The sequence below is a fragment of the Podarcis melisellensis genome, assembly GCF_964234715.1.
Source record: "Podarcis melisellensis genome assembly, chromosome: 12".
Lineage (NCBI taxonomy): Eukaryota > Metazoa > Chordata > Lepidosauria > Squamata > Lacertidae > Podarcis > Podarcis melisellensis.
Genome location: NC_138544.1, coordinates 26531252 through 26551970, shown reverse-complemented (window position 1 = coordinate 26551970; position 20719 = coordinate 26531252). Strand labels below are relative to the sequence as shown.

At 39.7% G+C, this 20719-nt stretch overlaps 1 protein-coding gene across 5 annotated transcripts in view; it reads right to left on the bottom strand.

The window, feature by feature from the left end:
• Positions 1–20719, bottom strand: part of RAPGEF5 (Rap guanine nucleotide exchange factor 5) — a 134960-nt gene that overhangs the window by 12153 nt on the left and 102088 nt on the right. For all 5 annotated transcript variants that reach the window (XM_081883194.1, XM_081883193.1, XM_081883195.1 and 2 more), the window contains 12 exons: positions 17553–17644; positions 17268–17399; positions 15594–15691; positions 13979–14009; positions 13127–13205; positions 10389–10538; positions 8668–8765; positions 6267–6389; positions 5500–5678; positions 2591–2681; positions 979–1029; positions 427–514 (listed from right to left, as the gene is read on the bottom strand). In XM_081883194.1, the coding sequence (XP_081739320.1) occupies positions 427–514; positions 979–1029; positions 2591–2681; positions 5500–5678; positions 6267–6389; positions 8668–8765; positions 10389–10538; positions 13127–13205; positions 13979–14009; positions 15594–15691; positions 17268–17399; positions 17553–17644 (1212 nt within the window). The remainder of the gene's footprint in view (positions 1–426; positions 515–978; positions 1030–2590; positions 2682–5499; positions 5679–6266; positions 6390–8667; positions 8766–10388; positions 10539–13126; positions 13206–13978; positions 14010–15593; positions 15692–17267; positions 17400–17552; positions 17645–20719) is intronic.

Genomic DNA, 20719 nt, shown 5'->3' with positions numbered 1-20719 from the left:
CCTACAGTAGGGTGGAATTTTACTTTCGAACATGCGCTCTCTTTAATCAGGTCATCTCACTTATTGGACAACAGAAACAGGAAAAGAACAGCTTTTTATTAAGCTAACTTTTGAATTCTCAGCTGAAGAACAAAAGGGTTTCTAGAAGCTATCCTAGGCCTCATCTTATGTTACAGTTCCATTATTCACCCTCTCTGCTGTCACTCTTGTCAGCACATAATCTCTTTTCTTGATCCTTGGTTTCTCCGTCCATAATGTGCAACATATATCTATTATCAATATGCACAGCTGCACTGCATTCAGTTAACCTTGCACTAACTGGTAAACCTGCACAGAACAGCAGCAATATGCTTAAAAAATTATCTCACCCATTTGGTACTAATACATAACATTAGGAAGATGTTTAATGTGGACAAACTGTATTACCTTTAAGGAGCAAAGGCATGAAGGGGATTTTCGGTGACTTCATTTTCTTGAATGCATCTCTGTAGGCTTTGTGATTCAGGGAAGGGTCCTACCGAAACAATTTGATTGCGATGAAAGGAAAGAAGAAAATCAATACCCTTTCTAAAGGATGGCAATTTGTAATCTGTTACACACCCACAAGCTCAATATGCTTTAAATATAAAAGGTTTCCTTGGAAAACGAGGCAGATAAATGTTTCTCAAAGAAAGAGGACTGACTGAGTGAAATAAGAGGTCATTCACTCCAGGGGCAAATAGAGAGTCTGCAGTAAGCTAAAAAGCTAAGGATCCCAGCTTTAGATGATGAGGTTTACATCAACTAAGGGCTGATGAAACTCTAGATGCGGTTGAACTACCACACCTATTATCTCTGACCATTGGGCATCCCAGCTGTCGCTAATGGGAATTGGAGTCCAACAATATATGGAGGGCCACAGGTTCCTCACCACTGCATTAAGCACTGGAAGAGAGCCACTGGAGAAATCAAAGTCTTTTCTGTAGAAAGTATACGTACTGTCAAACTTTCAAGTTCAGCGAACAGCTTCTTAAACTTTCCAGGGATTCTCTGCAACATACAAAAAAAAAAAGGAAATGGGATTCGATTGGGGCAGGGAATCAAGCATGCTGAAAAGTATTTAATATTTCTTTCAGTGAATAGCCATCATAAAAAACTCATAAAAATCAAGTTGCTCATCATGAATAATGTTTAAGAGTGATGCAAATCCTTTTGCATTTTGAGACTGCCCCTCTCATAATTCTTTTATAATTGCTTCCTAAAATCTGTGTTCATTTTATTCACTAATATCTCTGTCTGCCTCATTTGCCTTAAGGCCTTTCTGATTATTTCATTTAAAAAAGTAAAAAGTATCAACAGTATATTAGTGCTAGCTTGAACTGATACTAAAATATCCTTGTAGTGAGCTACATTTCAGGGGGAAGGCTAGTTTTTCTGATTTTATTATTTTAAATAGGGAAGAATTGTGTCCTCTGCATCTATCTCCCAGTGTCATCCCAAGATTTAAAGGAACCACTTGGAAGTGGGCCCTCAGTACCTGATGGTTCTTCCATCACCCTCAAACTCAGGGAATGACTCTGTTGCAGCTTCTCCTACTTCACAACAACGCAGGAGCATGTGACAGAAGAATCTGTTACAATCCCTTTGAGGATTAGAGACAGCTCTCCAAGGGAGGGCGAAGCCACTTCGAAGGGTTCTGCCATACCCTCTTAAGCCTTCAAACAACTCTGGTCTTTGTGGGAAATTGCCATCAAACATAACTAGCAAGCTTAGGCTTAGTTAATGCACGAAGGGGTTAAGACCACAGAAATGTATTCCTAGACTCAGGTAGGTCACAGCCCTCACCTGAAAGGAAGTTAAGTTTCCTCCTTTGTTCATTCTCTTTCATGATGTGAACTCTCTTTCATCATGTGAACAAGCCTGAGTTTGCTCGCTACATGCTTAGACCATATACTTAGAGCTATTTCTGTATTTTGTAAACCCAATATTTCTACCTGTGTTCTGCATGGGACAACATATGAATCCAACCTTTGGCATTTGTAAGTAAAGTATTTAAACTTACTAACTGTGCAGTCTATTTATTGTGAGGGGGGGAGGGCTATAAGTGGCTAGAACAGGATATTTTAAACCATGTTTAACTGTGCTGCATCATTTTGTGGTTTTCAGTACTCTGCTGGGGGTTCTCTCCTGCTGGAAAGTGTGTTTAGCTCCATACTTTAGACCTGGGGATCCAGCCAATTCTTTTATCAATTACCCCACATGGGGGATCTATATATCTATTCCCGCCCCCCAGTATTTTGCTAAGTCAACATCTTTAGCGCTTTAATCCCCACTCATCTGCTAATGATCAGAAATTAAATCTTGCTTCCTTGACTGCAGAATCTTGTTCCCTGCTGGGAACAAGGCACACAATCAATGCATGATAAAAATCCTGTCCTCCTGCTCATCAGCTGATGTCACAAGCGATGTCAGCTGGAGAGTGGGTGGGTATGATTTGGGGGAAATAACCTCATAAACCAAATTGGCCTCCTAGGTGTGCCAAGGTTGGCCTGTGGGCTGAAAGCTAAAACAAGAATTTTAATGAATTTTAAAAACAAAATACTTGTATTACCTCCCAGGTCTGAGAAAGCCGACTGACGGATGCAGTGTTGAGACCCATAACAATGGCAAAGAATGAATTCAAATTTCTTTGGGCTTTGCAGCTATGAAAATAAAAAATACAAAAAACAAACACATGGTGTAACTTTCTATATATTCAAAGCCTTAATACTACTAGCGTGGAGAGGCATGGTAGATTAACTGTTCCAAGTATATTAACACTAAGTTCTGTAGTGACCCAATTAGGTGCAGGCCCAGTAAGATGCCCCCCCAAATTATTGTTTTCCTCTGTTCTTCAACTTTAATGTCATGAGAGTAACTTACGTCCTCCTGCCAAAACTCATGACTTTAATTTAACCACTAGCCCCTTCAAAGGTGCTTCCAGAGTTCTTGTACCTCTATGCAGTCTGTTTCCCTCATCTGTGGCTGCCTTGGTGCCATTTTTGTTTTACTTAAAGGGACAATGCAGGCAATCTTCTTTTTTAGCCCTATTGTGTGTGCAGTGACGTTTGACTTTAAAAAAACTGAGGATTTAAGACTAATAGAACAATCCTATGCAAGTCCCACTTGCTCAATGGACCTGACCCCATTTTTAGGATTGCAGCCTGAGATTTGTGGCTGTGCATTCATGTGAATTTGCACATTTCACTTGTGCCAAGGAAGAGTCAAGCGGCTGTTTCTTGTGCTCCATTCTTAATAAGAGTTGCACTGTCCCTGAGGTTCACTGCCCTGTGCAATCAAACTGGCTGTGCTCCCCTAAATCCATCTCTGAAATTCATTCACATCTTATAATACAGAGATATGATAGTCCAAGTGCAGCAATAAGCACAGAAGTTTCACTATATTTATTAGAAACTGTGGCATACTTCTTCCAAATGTTTCATTTTTCTATTATTAAGATTCAAATGTCTTCTCAAAACTACCAATCATTAACAAGCAATCATGTTTCTGGAATTAGTATTGCTTAGTAGCACAGCTTTGAGCTTATCTAAATTAAATCTCTCCCAATGTTGTTTACACATATGCCTACAATCCTGAATCATTTTTCTTTTTCTTTTGTAACCTCCAGTTTATTTTGTTGTTTATTGCCACAAATTTAATTAATGTGCAACCTATATATTCCCCTGATCAGTTATTAGCTACCTTTGGTCACATTCGGATTATCAAACAGGTGCTTCCTGCTTGTCTATGTAACTCTGTTCCACACAGCAATTGCATTAACAATGGTAGTGCTGTCTGGTGGGAGAATTTCACTTTCTCAGCAACACAAAATTGCAATTTACATGCTTGGAAAATGCAACTCAAGAAACACTACTGCAAAAAATGGATGGATGTCATGCATTTAATGAGTGACATTTGCAGAGTATACTGCATTATAAATGGATTATCTAGAAATACTTTTTACTTGCTTATCTGCAAGTTAATAAAATAGTTGTATTTTTTCACACTAAGCTACACAGATGGGAATTCCTATTCCATGTATGTCATGTATTTCAGGGTTTTATGTCATGCTCTTCAATAAGTTTCCAAGGTGGGGTATAAATGCACAGTATACTTTAACTAGTCTGAAGGAACAGTTTTTAAAATGTATTTTAACTGAATGCCAGTGTACTAAGTTGACTGAGAATTGCTGAGCAAATGAGGTAATACATAGACAACATATCCATGTTTTAGTTCAGATGACAAAACATTTGGTAACTTTTGAGTACCTAATTGAAGTGGATCATGAAGAGTTCCCTGTAAGCAACAACAGGGAATGCAAAAAAGAGAGCATTTTACTGATGACTGATTAATAGTTTAATGTTGTTTAAGACTACAACCCTGAACACAGAAGATATGAAGAGTAAAACAAGAAAGAGGTTCTACACACAGAACTCTATCTCTGTGCGCACACACACTAAGTTCTATGGTCTATCTGTGATCTATATATAGGTGCATGCTGAATCTTTTAAAAATATATAATCATTTTTATTAAATATTTATTAGTTTACAAAAATATATGCATTGTTTTTTCTACAGATCAGTTTCATTTGTTGTGAGACATTAGTGTTGCATGCAGTATAAGGATGGAAGTAAAGAGGGGTGGAGGGTGGGGCTGCTTCTATTCTTCTACTTAGTGTATGTGTGGGGTTTTGTGTCAGTCACTTGTGTAGGTGCTCTTTCTATTCACTTGTTATCTTTCCTTAGTGGTGAGAGAGGTTGAGGGGTGGCCTAGGGTGTGGTTGGTTGGCTGGCTGTAATGATACTTGTTTATGTGTGTGAGACTGTGAAGGAGTGGATTTTTGGATCAGGTTAGCTATATCGATTCATATGCTGTCAGCGGATTCTTGTTGTTGTCTTGTTGGGCTATGTTGGGTGACGAAGGGGAACCATACTGGAGTGAAAGTGTCTTCCTCCATTTGTCCCCATGTCAGTTTCAGTTTATTGGTTAGCTTTTCTAGTAAGGCTGTTTCCCATACAATTTGATACTATTGGTCCATGTTTACTCCTAACAGTTCTCTCCAGTGTCTGGTTAGGAAGCTTCTGGATGCTGAGAGTAGGTGGGTTATGAGCTCTTTATAATGTAAGTGGGCATTATTAATGGAAGATGTTCAGTAGGGCCAGTTCTGGGGTGACTTCTAATACCCGCCAGTTCTTTTTTTTTTTTAATCTTCCACTACAGTCTGAACAATCTATACTATTGCTGTCCCAGCTGCATCTTGGCTGTGAAAAGCTCACATTATTAAATTAGTGTGTGTGTGTGTGGGGGGGGGGTTAAGACAAAACAGTCTGTCCTTGCCTCGTGTAGCATTTTATATGCACATCACAAAGTACTAGTCAAATTCATGGCACAGCAATACACCTTTCTATCATTTCATTATAGTTAAGTACAGTTTTAAAAGACTGAATGTGAATTCAACATTCACATTGGTTGAAACTTACTGAGAAGCAATTTTAATGAACTTTTTCACTAGCTGTACACGTTTACAGAGCTGGTTGCAAAGGAGTATTTCTGTAGCAACCCAGAGTTGAACTTCATTGCATCTTTGAAGCAGAAGACTAAGATTCACAGTGTTTTCCCCATTGCCCTTTCTGCTGAAGGTGAAGTATATCAGCTCTTGCTGGAAGACAGTTAAAAGAGTAATTAGGCTTTTAAAAAATGCAAATGAGAATTTAACCATTCTGAAAAGTGTAACTGTTGATACTTGGCCAGACAACTCCTTTTAATAATTTATGAATGAACCTCAAGCAGTTCAGAAAGAGTCCAGAATTTCAAATAATCTTGTGAGATTTTCAGCAATTATCCTCCTGGACATAGTTATGAAAAATGCAAGAACGGTTTGTTTCCAACTTGGCATCCACTAATTGCTGCTATAGGTTTCAGTCTGAGAACTAATGACAGCCTGATGAACTCTGTCCTTTTTAGTTCCTCCAAGTCTCAAGTAATTTAGATTTTTTAAATTAATTTGGGTGGCAGTAAAAATTAGCTCCATTAAGCAATGAGAGACACTTTGCATTTTACTTATGCACATGAATTTTGGTTCAAAGTTTAACCCATTTGTATCCTGCCCTTGTATTGGTCACAGAAAGTTGCATACTATGAGATGACCAGAAGAAGGCATTACATGAGCAAACATTTGGTTGAAAACAGCCCAAACTGGAGAACTGAGCACTGAATACAGCAAGCATTTCCATCCACTGCACCTTACCTCATGAACCAAGTTGAAGAGACTCCAGTCAAAATTTGTTAATTCCAAAGCAAGGTCCCACGTGTTAATTCCCAGAATTCTCACTGACCTTTGCTGGGCTTCCTCATTCTCAGCAAAAGGGTTCTAAATCAATAACAGATTGAAATAGTTCCTGAACAAGCATACATAATTGAAATCTTGACCATAAAGTAATGTTTCTTCAGTACCTTGTCTAAACTGTTTGCCTTGAAAGAATTATGGGTTCTAAGACTGAATTAGCTTTCAATACTAAGGAGATCAATGCATTCTTATTGCATTAGGCAACTCTACCACTCTTAAGAATCAATTACACACACACACACACACAACCAAAAAACATCACAGAAAACCATAAGCCCAGTTCAGGCATAAAGCTTGTGCAGAAAATACAAGCACAGGTAAGTGACATCAGGCCACACATATTGTGCCCTCTCTGTTTCCCCATGTTGAAAAAGCAACATCTGAAGGGGACTTCTACTCATGCTCACCTGAATGCTCATGGAAACCTCAGTGTGATCAGACACAGTGTTTCCAATCATGCAGGGGTTATATATGCACTGAAGTGAAAGCAGGTAAATAGTCATCTTCAAATGTTTCTACTCTAGCCAGAAAGGTTGGAAGCTGAAAGCGTAGAAAGAGTGCTTATGCAGGCAATGGGGACAGATCCAGTACACAGGACCCTATGCCCCATGCTCCCACTAATATTTATGACTCAGACATAATGCCTGAGGAAGGGGGGAGATGGAGTATGCATTTAAAGACAAATTGATCAATTTCGCACTTTTGAAATATGATAATTGAAACAACTATCCTCTGAAATTGCACTTATAATTTGACTGATTGATTGATAATAATTTGCAATTTTGAACTCTGTCAGCCACACAATGTTTACAAAGATGCAAATATACTGGGAAAGTGTGCATAAAAACAAATATTTTAGTGAAAATAACATGCAAAAATGCATTGTATTAGGAGAAATTGCTTGCAGAAATGTGTGTATTAGTCAAAACTGTACTTTGAAAGTGTTTATTAGGAGAAATTCACACTAATATGTTGTTTTACTATGTTTTTATATATGCTGTAAGCTTCCCATAGTGGCTGGGGAAACCCAGCCAGATGCACAAGATATAAATAATGAAATTGTTGTTGTTGTTATTGTTATTGTTGTTGCTGTTATTATTGTGACTGTTGTTATTATTATTATGCTAATAATAAATAAGAATTTTCATGAGGAATAAGAAAAATAAATCCCAAATTTCTGCTAAATGTGGAGAGCTGAATTTAAGAATGGAAAAATTAGAAACCGAGAGAAGAAAAATGGACAGATCCTGTCATTCCTAATAATGCCTGAACACAGCTATACTGAAACCAGCATCTCAAATGTGTTTGGCCTATGAACTGAATTTCTACACCAGCAAGGTTTGTGTTCCAAGTAAAATGTTTTATTATGTTCAACAGAAAACAAATGCATTATATTTTATAGTACGAGTGACAAACATGGTTCCATTCAGAATCCATGAGAAAAGACTTCATTTAAAAAAAAAATCTACGATGAAAAATGATTGATTCTAGACACACTGGACATGAAGACATTTTTTTAAAAGAAAATGAAACAGCTGTCCCTTAAAGGTGAGATTGGCTGCTACTTGTGCACATTTAGATTGCTTCTGTTTTTCCAAAGCGAGTAAAACCAAAGCTGTTATCTATTAGTTCTTAAGTTGATATGACACCAAACTCCTAGCAGGTATACACAGCATATGAGTGATATTTTCTTCTAAGACAAAGGCTTGTATTCAACACCAAAGCAGTTAGTATGAATGCCCTCTCCCTCAATGAGAAATGCCAGTTTCCATTTGGCTGAATTACCCGTCTTAAGATGCATGTAGTGCAGGTGTCACTTAAAACAAAAATCACAGTATAGATAAAACATATCTCTATAAAGCTTTGGTAAAAATAATTAATCTCATTTTCTAATAATGTTTTCCTGGCTGTAAAAAGATTACTGTGACGCGAAGTCCACAGGATTTAACTGTGCAATTTAAACGCTTTTTACAGCCATGCAAAGAAAACACATTAGATGAAGCCAACACATTAGACAGAGCCTCATTTGGCTGTTTACTACCTGTTTACTACCTTCTCAAGACTCTCAAGATATAGACTCAAGGCTTCAACACCAGCTGTTTTTTCTCTCTCCCTTCCAAGGCTTTATTCTAGTCCAATGAAGAGTTCTAGGGAACTCAAAAGCTTGCATATTATTTGGGAACACTTTGGTTGGCCCAATAAAGGTACCTAGCATGGTTTTTAGTACAACCTTACAACTCACAGCTACTTTGGGTATGGAGGGAAACCAGAAGATTTTGGAACCCTGCACACACAACCTTACCAGAGTATCTGTCAGATTCTTCCGAAATACAAACATACGAGCCGACGATTCAAGGGATTTGGAGATTGCCAGGTCATTTGGTTGTAATTCATGCTTTTCTTTAGTATAGAAGAAAAACAGAAATATTGACATATATTCCAGAACAAAATGCATTCTTACAGTCAAAATTCACTGTATCTATCATGAGTAAGTACATACCGTATTTTTCGCCCCATAGGGTGCACCTAGTTTTTTTGGGGGGAAATAAAGGGGAAAAAATATTTTCCCCCCAGGCGCGGGACTGGGGCGGGGGAAGTTGAGCTTCCCCCGACCCCAGCTCCCAGAACAGGCTGCTCTCCGCAAGCCGTGGGAGGGCTCCCGCGGCTTGCGCAGAGCTACCCGAAGCCCGGGCGCGAATGCTCAGTGCGCCCTGGCTTCGGGATAAGAGGCAGCTCTGCAGAGCTGAGCAGTCGCGTCCGAGCTTCGGGATGCAGGCAGCTCTCCGCAAGCTATGGGAGCCCGGCGGGAACTCCGCACCGACGCCTCTCGCTCTCCAGGCTTCAGCGAAAGCCTGCATTCGCCCCATAGGACGCACACACATTTTCCCTTCATTTTTGGAGGGGAAATGTGCGTCCTATAGGGCGAAAAATACGGTATATGCTTCTTATAGTTTCTGAAACCACTAAGAGTAGTTTCTCCAGGAATTTATCTATCAGCCCAATCTCATTCACTTACTACTACTCCCCTACTGGCAGATGATAACTAAATCTCCCATTGCTCCTGTTGCTTTCAGGTCCGTCTCCTGTCTTAACATCCCTGAACTGAATGGGTGGAATAGGTCTTGACTACTGCTGTGAGGCTTACGAAGCAAAAGTGCCTCATTAATATGGGCAGAAAAAAGTAAATAGCGAACATGTTAAAACAGAGCAGTCTATATGTGTCGGGCACACACATGTACACCTTTGAATCTACACTGTGTTATAAATCTACTCAGTTGCCTTTTGATAAACCCCATCACATTTTCGGTTTAACCATTTTCTATGCATTTTCCTCATATAATATTATGATGTAACAAAATTGAGCATATTTCCAGGGACTCTAAAATCCTACTGTATAATACCAAAGCCAGGCTTGTCAAAAATATCAGCAGCAGTAGTCTAATTCCCCCCCCCCCCCAGGGGAGGTAATTGGGCTGTGGTTTTTGTTTTTTTTTTAAGAATTTAAGAATTAAATATGAAAACTTATTTCTCACAATGATGTGTGGACTCTAGACACTCACATTGTCTTACGAAACATACATTTTTCCAGAAGTCATATTTTTCAGTTTCCTCCCCCTTCTTTCCTCCATGTACAAATACACTTCAGCTAGTCCAAAGGGAAATATCTCTTTCACAGCCACTTCCCTTTTTACAGCTACCTCTCAGGTTAGCTTAAATTATGAACTGGGAGATTTATCTCTTAATGGCAAACCTTATAACATGTTTCTGAACATGAGAACACTCCTTTGCAATCCAGACCCGATGTGGAAATACATTATCCAACAGTACCAAAGAATTAGCAGTTGCCATGGAAACTCCTCTCTGCTAAGTAGCTCCTTATTGTAACTATGGTCATCCAGCTGTGGACCCATAGGGGAACAGCCCTATCCTTGCACTAGAAAGTGCCAGCCCTCTCTTTATAGATAAGATACAGAAAATGAAGGAGAATAAAACTGGGTCTACTGATAGCTGAAAATAATTTACCCCCAGAGAATGAAAGAGCCACCAGAGCCAAGTCTTCCTGTGAATGCTGGAGCTTTTCTGCTACAATTTTCAAGATCTCTTGAGCTGAAGTGGATACTTTAGTTTTTACGCTGACATAAGAATGTTCTGTTATATACACACGACAAAAAACTGTGAAAAGAGAGAAAATAATTCAATCAACAGACAGAAGCAGATTTCACTGAAGGGTGCAACATCTCCAAATTGCTGGGATGCTTTGGCTAACATCTGGTTTGACAGCCATTCCTCGACAGCTGAAGCCACAGCTGCTGCCAAATGGACCTACAGGCACATTTCCTCTTCCTAGAAAAATGCAAGGACAAAAAAACCTAATACTGCTTCCAGACCAAAACCAAGTCACAATTTGAATGTGTAAAATGCTAAACTGGTAATAAAGGTGACCCCTGGATGGTTAAGTCCAGTCAAAGATGACTATGGGGTGCGGCGCTTATCTCACTTTTCAGGCTGAGGGAGTTGGCATTTGTCCACAACATTCCAGATCATGTGGCCAGCACAACTAAACTACTTCTGGTGCAACGGGACACCGTGACGAGTGTCAGAGCACATGGAAATGCCATTTACCTTCCCACTGCAGCGGTACCCATTTATCCACTTGCACTGGCGTGCTTTCAAACTGCTAGGTTGGCAGGAGCTGTGACAGATGAACAGGTCTCACCCTCCTGTTGCGCAGATTAAGACCACAGCACCACCATTCTGGTTTCCATCACTGGTTTCCATCAAGGTGTCCCGTTGCACCAGAAGCGGTTTAGTCATGCTGGCCACATGACCCAGAAAGCTGTCTGCGGACAAATGCCGGCTGCCTTGGCCTGAAGCGAGATGAGCGCCACAACCCTATAGTGGCCTTTGACTGGACTTAACTGTCCAGAGGTCCTTTGCTTTTTTTTTTTTTTTACTGGCAATAAAGCTGACCAGCACAGTATTTAGTTCTTCATGCAAAGGACATCCTTCTTCAGAGAGGATAGCTATGCTGGGGAAACATTACCCATTAGCATTCTCCCCTTAACTGGATCATTTTATTTTCATAAATCAGCTTGGGCGGGGGGAGAGATTTTGGGGGGGGGAGGGAACTAGAAAAGTACTCTAGCCAGTGAATGAATTCATAGCAATGACTGGCATTTAGGAAAGCAGATCTGGCCCATTAGACAGAGAGGAAACTAGAGTGAATACCCATTATTTATCTTGGTTTGTTTTTAAGCAACTTAAGTTGGTATTAAGTTGCCGGAGATGTGATTGGTGCACTATAGAAAACCATTCAGATATCCAGAATCTTAGTGTAGCTGTGACTGGGGAGCAGTGCATCAAATCAAAAACAAAAGATAGTAGCAAAGACTAAAGTTCCTGATCTTTCTAACTCAGGTCCAAAACAGTTTTTAAAAATGCTGTTGATGCCAATGCAGATACCACCCATCATTATCAAACTGCAGTAGGCAGGAGCACAGATGAGAGAGTGTGGGTTACCACAGTCCTGAAAAGTGTTGTTATACTCATTTTGCTGACAGGAGTGGGATGGATATATATATGAAAATGCTGAAGTGTAGTCTAGTATTGTTAAGCTACCCAGCAAGGTATGAAGTGCAAGGGGGAGGGGTTATGATGCTTATTGTAGCAGCAGTGCAATTGATTAAGGGTTGTGGGGAGATGAAATTAGCCACACAAAATACTGAGGTTTTCAGCAGTAAGCCAAAAGCAGTCATCTGGGCGCCAGATCCACCACTAGATGGAGAGCAGGTCTACCAATTGACAACCAATGAAGGAATACAACTTTTTCAGAGGTCAGGTTTAGCTACCCAGGCTGTGTAACCACTCAGTCAATTCCTGCTGATGCCCATGCTGATTAGAGTTGTCCTATCAGCCCCAGGCAACATTGTTAATGGTCAGGAATGATGGGACATTTGGAGGGCCACAGGTTACCCAATCAATCACGTTAAAGGCCAAACATATAATTTGGCAACTCAGGTTTCATCTTTAGCAGAGTTAATATTAAACTCTTAAGGCAGGGGTCTGCAACCTTTAAGACAAAAAGAGCCACTTGGACCTGTTTCCGAAGAAAAAAACAACTGGGAGCCGCAAAACCATTGCGACATTTAAAACAAATATATCGCCGGAGCCGCAATCTGACAGCGGGCAGGAAGGTGACGTCGGGACAGTGCGTGACTAACGCACGCACCGCCCCCATGCGACGTCACAGCCAGTACAGCGCCCACCACAGTGGGGAGTGTCGGGGCGCACAATGCGCCTCCTCCCCTCGCTAGTATCCACCCCGGAGCCGCGGCAAAGGTGTAAAAGAGCCACATGCAGCTCCGGAGCCGCGGGTTGCAGACCCCTGTCTTAAGGCATTTCACCTGAAAGGTTGAAATCTAGATACATGAAATGATTCCGATATTCAATTTATTTTTCAAACTATTATATATTTCTACCACCATCATGTGATTTTTTTTTTTTAATCCTTATTACGGACGCTGGGAGAAAATTTAATGTAGCAGTTGACACTTTACATTTTCATAGGAACAGAGCCATATTTGACAAAAGACTAAACACTATTTTCAGTGCATTGGATGCTTCTCAACTCATAGCTCTATGGTCTTTTGAGTGGTTTTACCTTTGTCACTGAAAAAGGTTCTTTATTTCCAACATATATGCAAAAATATAGTATAATGACATCCTCCTTGTTTCCTTTGCTCCACATCCGTTATGCTTACCTTCCTCTGTTTCATTCACAGTCCCTCTGTTCTGGAGCCAGTTCTCCTTGAGACTGAACTGATGTAAAATGGCTTTATGCTATGAGGGAGGGAGATGGAGGAAAAGAATAATGAACAAAATGCAATTACTGAAACACTGAAAATAAATCTGACTGCAAATGGTTGGGCGGTTTAAAAAAAGAAAGAAAAAGGAACAAGAAATCCACCCACCCTGTTTGGGCTAAATAAACTGGGAGCTATCATTTTGGACAAGTGGAGGTAGTACAAATTTGAAAGAATTCTGAGAATAACTGCAAGAAGGTTTTGTAATAAATTTCAGCACAATCTTATTTTCTGCTTTCTGTGCTTCCACTGTCATATTTTGAAGAGTATTGTACCCCTAAGCTGTAATATAGTGAACTCCTTGACCACAACACATTTCCACAGCAACACAGTCTGGCCTAATTTTTTGGAGAACATTTCCCCCCCCCCTCTCTTTGTCTCCCACACACACTACACAGCACCCTCTATTCCAACAGAGCCCCCTGACATTTGCAATCAGTATCTCAGATTTGCTTGCTGAAATCTGCTCCGTTTCAGAGCTGTCTAACTTGAAGCAGACAAGGACATGCTGACTGGCTTTTGCTGAATTCTGGCATCTCAGAACAGACTAGTTAAACACTAATAATGCCAGAGCGACTTTAGCTTAGCTTGCATGACTAGAAGCAGAGGTGAACTGTCAAGAACAAATGCTTTTAGCAATGCTACCTGTACAGGACAGCGTATTTAATGGCCATTTGCCATTATTGATTGAAAGAACTAGACAGTTTAAAAAAAGAAAGGTACACACCAGTAACCAATTATATGCATTACCTTTCTGTGAGGTGAATATTCATCTACAGTGCTGAAACAAAAAGACAATACATTAGTCTCGCTATTCAAAAACTAACTGTTGATATATTCCAGATCTTTACCGTTAACAAGAGCAAAGAGAAGAGGGCATTAAAAGCTATGCCCAAGGAACAAGTGTAGCATTACCTGGAAATAAGTCCTACTGAATTCAATATGGCCTGTGCAGATATAAGCTAGCAGTTTACTAAGAAGTCATGATGCTCCAACTGACCTCAACTGTATGTAATGCAGAAATGCTTGCCATTAACTAGCACCTTGTTTCATATGACAAGAAATAATTTTACAAGATTTAAGTGCTTATTTTCCTATGGAATTTTTTTACAAAACTGCAGATCTTAACATTGCACACCTAAAAGCCAAATGGATCAGCAAAATGTGCTAACCAGCAATGTAGGAATTTAAATTTTATTTAAAATCTATACATAGCGCATCTTCAGCCAGTAAATTCTTTGGCAATACTTAACATCCAGTCTTTCGACAATTATATAAATTTAATGACTGTGCATCATATAACATAGTGTATGTCTTAATGTGGGAGTCAAATGTATTTAGCTCACACTCCTGTAAGAAAAAAACACACAGTTATTTGTGCTTAAATCTCCAACTTAGGTCCACAGTTTTGTCAGCTGCTTTAGGATATGGTATAACCACAGTCAAAAAATTGAAAGGAATGTAGGATGTCTGAAAAAGGAAGAAGGCTGCAATGTGCAAAAGTTTCAGAACCACTAGCACAGCTAACAGGAAAATACAGAAGTAACTAGGAATACACAGTCAACCATTGTTGAGCAATTACTTGCTTTAAACTGTGAAATAATTTCATTCACTCGTCATGTATTTTGAAAAATACAGGAAATCAGGTGTGACTACAACAGACTTAAAAAATGGTAAGGATTGGCACCACCATATAGAGAAATCAATAATGGCTGCTTACCCAGCCACAGGGTGGCTGGCAGTTGCGGCCCATCAGCCAGGCCTCTCAGTTCTGGAGAGGCAGGGAGCACTCCCTCATGGTCTGGTCATTGAGGAATTCCTCTAGCCAGCTGCTTAGGATGGTGGGATAGCCCACCATCCATTAAATTCAGATGGCCCAACCCTGGGCAAGCTGGGGGGGGGCCCACAGTGTTTGGGTGGCAGACCGGAACGGAAAAGTCTTCACTCTGGTCCGCTGCCAGCTGTGCCTGAGTTTGGGACAACAGTCGGCCAAAGAGCACAGTGCGTGGGTTTGCGACGGGTTCTGTTGTCTAAATTCTTAAATACAATTCACTCCCTACTGCAAATATTGAAGACATATTAATGTAACAACTAGCTACAAATCTTCTGTTTACAATGTAAGTCATAGTAGAAGGATGAATTAGTGTGACGGAATCAGAATTACTCTATTTCTGCTAACGCTGTATGTGTCAAACCTGTCGTATCAAATTATTCCTTTGTAGTTGCCTGAACAAATATTAAACACATGGAATGACACTTACGCTGCTTCTGGCCTCACTTCACTCAAGTAACAAAAGCATAAATTGTCAACTGGAAACTAATTATAACTCTGCAAAAGGCCTTAAAAAGCAAAGCAACAACTTACTGACGACGATGCATTCCCAGCAATTTTTGAAATTCTTTCAGGTCTTTCTCAAGCACAGGGTATTCGTAGACATCATCTAACACATTCCTGTATATTGTCTTGAAAGTAAGGAGTGGTTGAGAGAGAGAGAAACACACACAGAGAATCAATCAATCAAACTGATCTGATGGCTAAAGTACATCATACCACCCCTTTCAGGAAATCAGTTGTTAGCTTGTTAAAGCAAAAGTGCACCAATGCTTTCAAGCTAAAATCTCTCAGCGCATAATTTGTTTAAAACACATCCACCAGTCAACGATAGCTGATGCCTTAAGAGGCAGTCTCCGTACCCTTCCTAAGTAACAGTGTTAAAAGTGTCAACTCTCATTAGTCAGTGCAAACATTCTAAAGTGACACTTCAGGATGTTACTTAAAGCCTGCCATAAGCTCCCAAGCATCTCTCTCCTCGGCGTAATACTAGATTCATCACAGCTCTCCCGCCCAACAATCGAAAGTACAACAGCAATACTAACAAATAGTCAACTGTACTTATACTGTCTTGAATGCAGTAATGAATTTCAAATCTCAGGATCAGATCTCTTTATATTTATAAGCCTTTAATAAAACAAAACAACAATAGAAACATAGGAAGCTGCCTTATGCTGGGTCAGACAATTGAACCATCCGAGTTGGTATTGTGTACATAGATTTGCGGTGGTTCTCCAGGATTCTCACCAGCTCTGCCTGGAGATCCTGGGTACTGAACCTGGGATCTTCTGTGTGCAAAGAAGATGACCTGCCACTAAGCTACAGTCCTTCACCATGTTAGGTTTAGCTCCTGAGCTTGTTTTAGCATAAAGTTCTGGGCAGCTCCAGCTCAGCAGGAGTCTTGGTCACTCTCTCTCACTCTCCCTTACTACAATATGCATACAGATGGTTCTTTTTCAAAAGAAAGATTCTTCCCCCACGTAGCCTTGTCTTAACTCCTTTAATAATGTATTTCCAAACAGATCCCCCAACAATAGGATGATCAGTTTTATCTGAATGGTGGTGCACTTGTCATAAATGCCACTGATGCTTCAATAATGCTGGCACACTTACAAAACTTATAAAAGATCACAAAAATAGACCACCTCATGCATTCTGATCAAATAAGCTGCAGATCTTAGTCATGATAGATTCTCTTTAATATCAACTCTCCAACAGAGAGAATTGTGCTAGAGTCAAATGGTAGTCATGAGGCAGAGTGATGATTATGATCTTAGAAAAGTAGTGGTGAACCTTAGTGGCAAATATGCCACAAATCAAGTCCAGAGTTTGAGATGGTAGCAATCAAGTGAAGTGCACACTTCAGTATTGTACAGCTTCACCCCAGTGCCTTGGTAGGTTTATCTTTCTAGGCTTCTCCATTACGCAGCAAGGCGACATGGGGTAGGCAGACAGAAGTTGGGGACTGACTAGGTAAATTCACCTGCTGTGGTAAAGATGCATCTTAAATCCCACAATGCATGCCATGCCACACATGCAAAAGGTCCACCATCCATGTTCAGAGAGAGAGAGTAATGCCCTTAAATTATTAGTATTTGTAAAGTTGTATTTGCATTTAATAAGTTCATTTCCCATCTGTTTCTCAATTTACAAGTGTTTATCAATGACATTATCATATAGTGTTGAAACGCAGCTGTGTGGACATACCTTGAGAAATTGCTTAAGATGCTCATCTTCATGTAACCAGTCTTTGTAAAGTGAAGTCCACTGAGACACCAAGTGCAATACTTTTCGTTTTCTGCAAGAAACATCTATAATTTCTTCCTTCCCTTGATGGTTCTTAGCACAATAAGTATTCCAAGTTAAGGAACCCACAACCAAGGAAACATTAAATCTCAGATTTAAGAAATGAAGAAGGTTCATTTGGTCCTCCTCCACGACTCATATTTAAAAGCTAATGTAATGTGCTTAGGGAAAATTAAATTAATGCACCAGTGAAGGATATTGCCTTAGGAGAGCTTGACACAAATCATCTGTTGTCATGAAGACTGTATATGTGAGAAGGAAGTCATCTAGAAGAGTCTCTGCAAAGCAAGTTGAAATATATATATATATATATTTAAATCACAGTACAACTAAAATGTTGGGTAGGCATGATGTCATAGCTAATACTCAAAACATGACAGGAATAAAGTGGCAATAAGTATGGAAGATTACTCAGTATCAAAAACACTGTGTTCCCAGGCTCATCCCAAATCACTGATTAGTTTGCTAAAGACTCATAAACCAGAAGGGTTCTGGGTTAGAATTGTGGTCCATCAGTGAGGGAACATGTCTCATTTCAGTTTCTTACACCTCCATCCCTGTACCAGGGGATATGTATGCCCAGGGGTTAGAAATAATCACAATTATACAATGTTATAACCCAAATAAAACACCCCAAAGTTGAATTGTTTGACATATTCAGTCTGTGGCTCTTAGTTGTGTAGCTTGGAATACCCAAAATGTAGACAGTAAAAGGACAAATAATTTGCAACTTGTGTCTTTAAAAGGAAATGAAATTTATTATAGGAACATTTGTAGTATCCAACATATATAAAGTAACTATGTACACAGACTGCATGAATAAAAATATATTTCTCGTTGGAAGATCACCAACCAGGGCTCAGAGCCAGGGCTCAGTCACCAAATCCCTACCAAATGCACTTCAGACATTGGTGGGAAAAGGACAGAAAGGCCTTTCTTACAACATATTAAAACCTGAGTGAAATCCTATAAGAGATGGTAACCTGCTACCCAGCTGTTAGGGCTTTATCAATATACTGTGAAGGACACAGAAATATTAAAGTTTGCTTTCTAATGACAATTAGTGGCTTTTATTTGATCCCAAACTGGAAAAATAACTGAACTTGTCCTTTAGTATCCTCAACATTTCTTTGATTTCCCAGTGCAGGTATTTGAATTTAACTACTTAAAAGCCAGGCAATTCATCAGTTGAAATTTCTAATGTCTGACAGCCCTAAGACAAAGGATTTAATAGGCTTGTGACTGATATGTGATTTACTGCTGTGAAGCAGGTACTTGGGTATGGCCAATGAATAATCAAAATGAAATTGAATGCAATTTTCAAATGCTGGTGTGATTAATACCTGAAGTATGGAAACATCTTCTACATATAATGCTAAACATTAAAAATCATCTAGCATTGTCTTTTTACCAGTTGAAATGTTTAAAAAAAGAGATAATAGGCAAAATATCCAAAGCTTCTATTATTCTGGCAGCCTCTTGAATCCCACTGATTTCAAAGCAGAGTTTTCTAGTTTAAAGAATCAAAAGCCAATCATGCTTTAGATAGAAAGAGCTCCATGTTAGAAGCAGGAAACTCCATGGGTCCAATTTCTGCATCATTTGCACATTCCCATTTTCACTGAACTCTACATGCATGCGTGAAATTGACTGGATAATAAGACCTCGGGAGGTTTAACGTTCAGGATTTCCTAATCACCATTCTAAAAGACAATGAATGGGAGCGACTCTCAAGAGGTAACAAGAATGCTGATTGTAAATGCTCTCACGGAAAGGCAGGGAGAGGCATCTCCAGTGGTCCGTACTGCAGAGATAGCATGGTCATCTCAACCTATCCCATTTGTGGAGGCCCAGTTTATCTCCCAATGTTCCCCAGTGCCCACCAAATCCAACCCTCACCAACTGGCGTCGTTGTCTCATCCACCCAGTGAGACTACACAGCTGTGCCATTCTAGTTGGCACTGCATGTAGAACCAGCAGCATCCCTGAGAAAGCCATCTTTCAATCTACAACCCAGAGGCCTATATTTTGCTTCCAGAATATCACAACTACATTTCCCAGTGTCATTGGTGCCAACCTGCACCATAACCGGTGTCTTTTCCCCAACACATATCAACCAGGCTATCTAGCTGAGAGGCGACACCCACAACTTTCTCACCAAGCAGGCAAATCCTGCGGTCTGCAGACCCATCACATACCCAGCTTCCTGTGTCTCTAAAGACATAATCGCTCACTACCAGCTTTTCTTAACCTTCTGGAGGAGTAGCCTTGGCATGAGAGAATAACTACCCATCACACAAGGAATGAGTCCCTTCTTAAAAATCACTTCCTGCTTCTCTCAGAGTGATGACCTCCTTCCCCAAGACACTCGTTCTCCATGACAGCAGGGAAGCTATCATCCTGGAACTGGGACACACCAAAATACAGTATCCCCAAAGGCAGCATGCACTACCCTCTCTGCTTCTCCAGGTCAACCACCTTGGCCTCAAGGGAAAATCCTGTTCCCTGAGGGCCAGGAGCTCATTTACTAATCTCTCAATTGATGCAAAACAATTAAAAGCAAACTATATTTGGATTTAGTAAATTATTTTATACTATTCAATGAAAAGATTCCAGTATACTATGAAGTTATCTCACTACTGTATAGTCTGCACGCTTTTGTCCCTATATAAATGGTTAGTTTTGCCATTGTGGCCAAATCCCACATTTTATCTAAGTAATATTTAAAGGATAATTAATTCAGAAACTTGCAATTATTTGCATAGATAGATAGGATATCCTAATATCTTTTATCCTATAAGCTTAATTTTTGTCCCCCAGTTTTGAGCCAGTTTTAAGTTGTGTAGTTTTTTGTTTATGGAGCCTATTGTCTTCACAAATTTAACAAATCCACTCTTTCAATGTAAAACACTGAACACAACTTGTAAGCTAAAGGGCATTATCCATTCTCTTCTCTACTTTTTGAAGGGCAACATGAATAGAGATTTTCACAATTTGTTTCTTTGTATACTTGTTTAAGGAATCAACTACCTCATTCCCTGCAATACCACTCCCATAGTTCATTCTTAAAATACAATGGTTGAGAGAGCCATTGAATTCGGAAACAGATTTACAGATCAGGCTCAGTTTATAAATGTGTAGATAATGCAAGCATTCCTACAAGATTTAGATCACACAGGTGTTTATTCGCAAAATACAATTGTAAAGAGCAACTTCACACTTGTGCATTCCCATTAAAGCCACAAAAACGACAGCTACGGATGAAAATAAAATTTTGGAACACCTAGAAGTGCTTTCAGACAATGAAAGAGCCCTATATTTTATTCTCAGATATAACGCAGGCTGTCTGCATT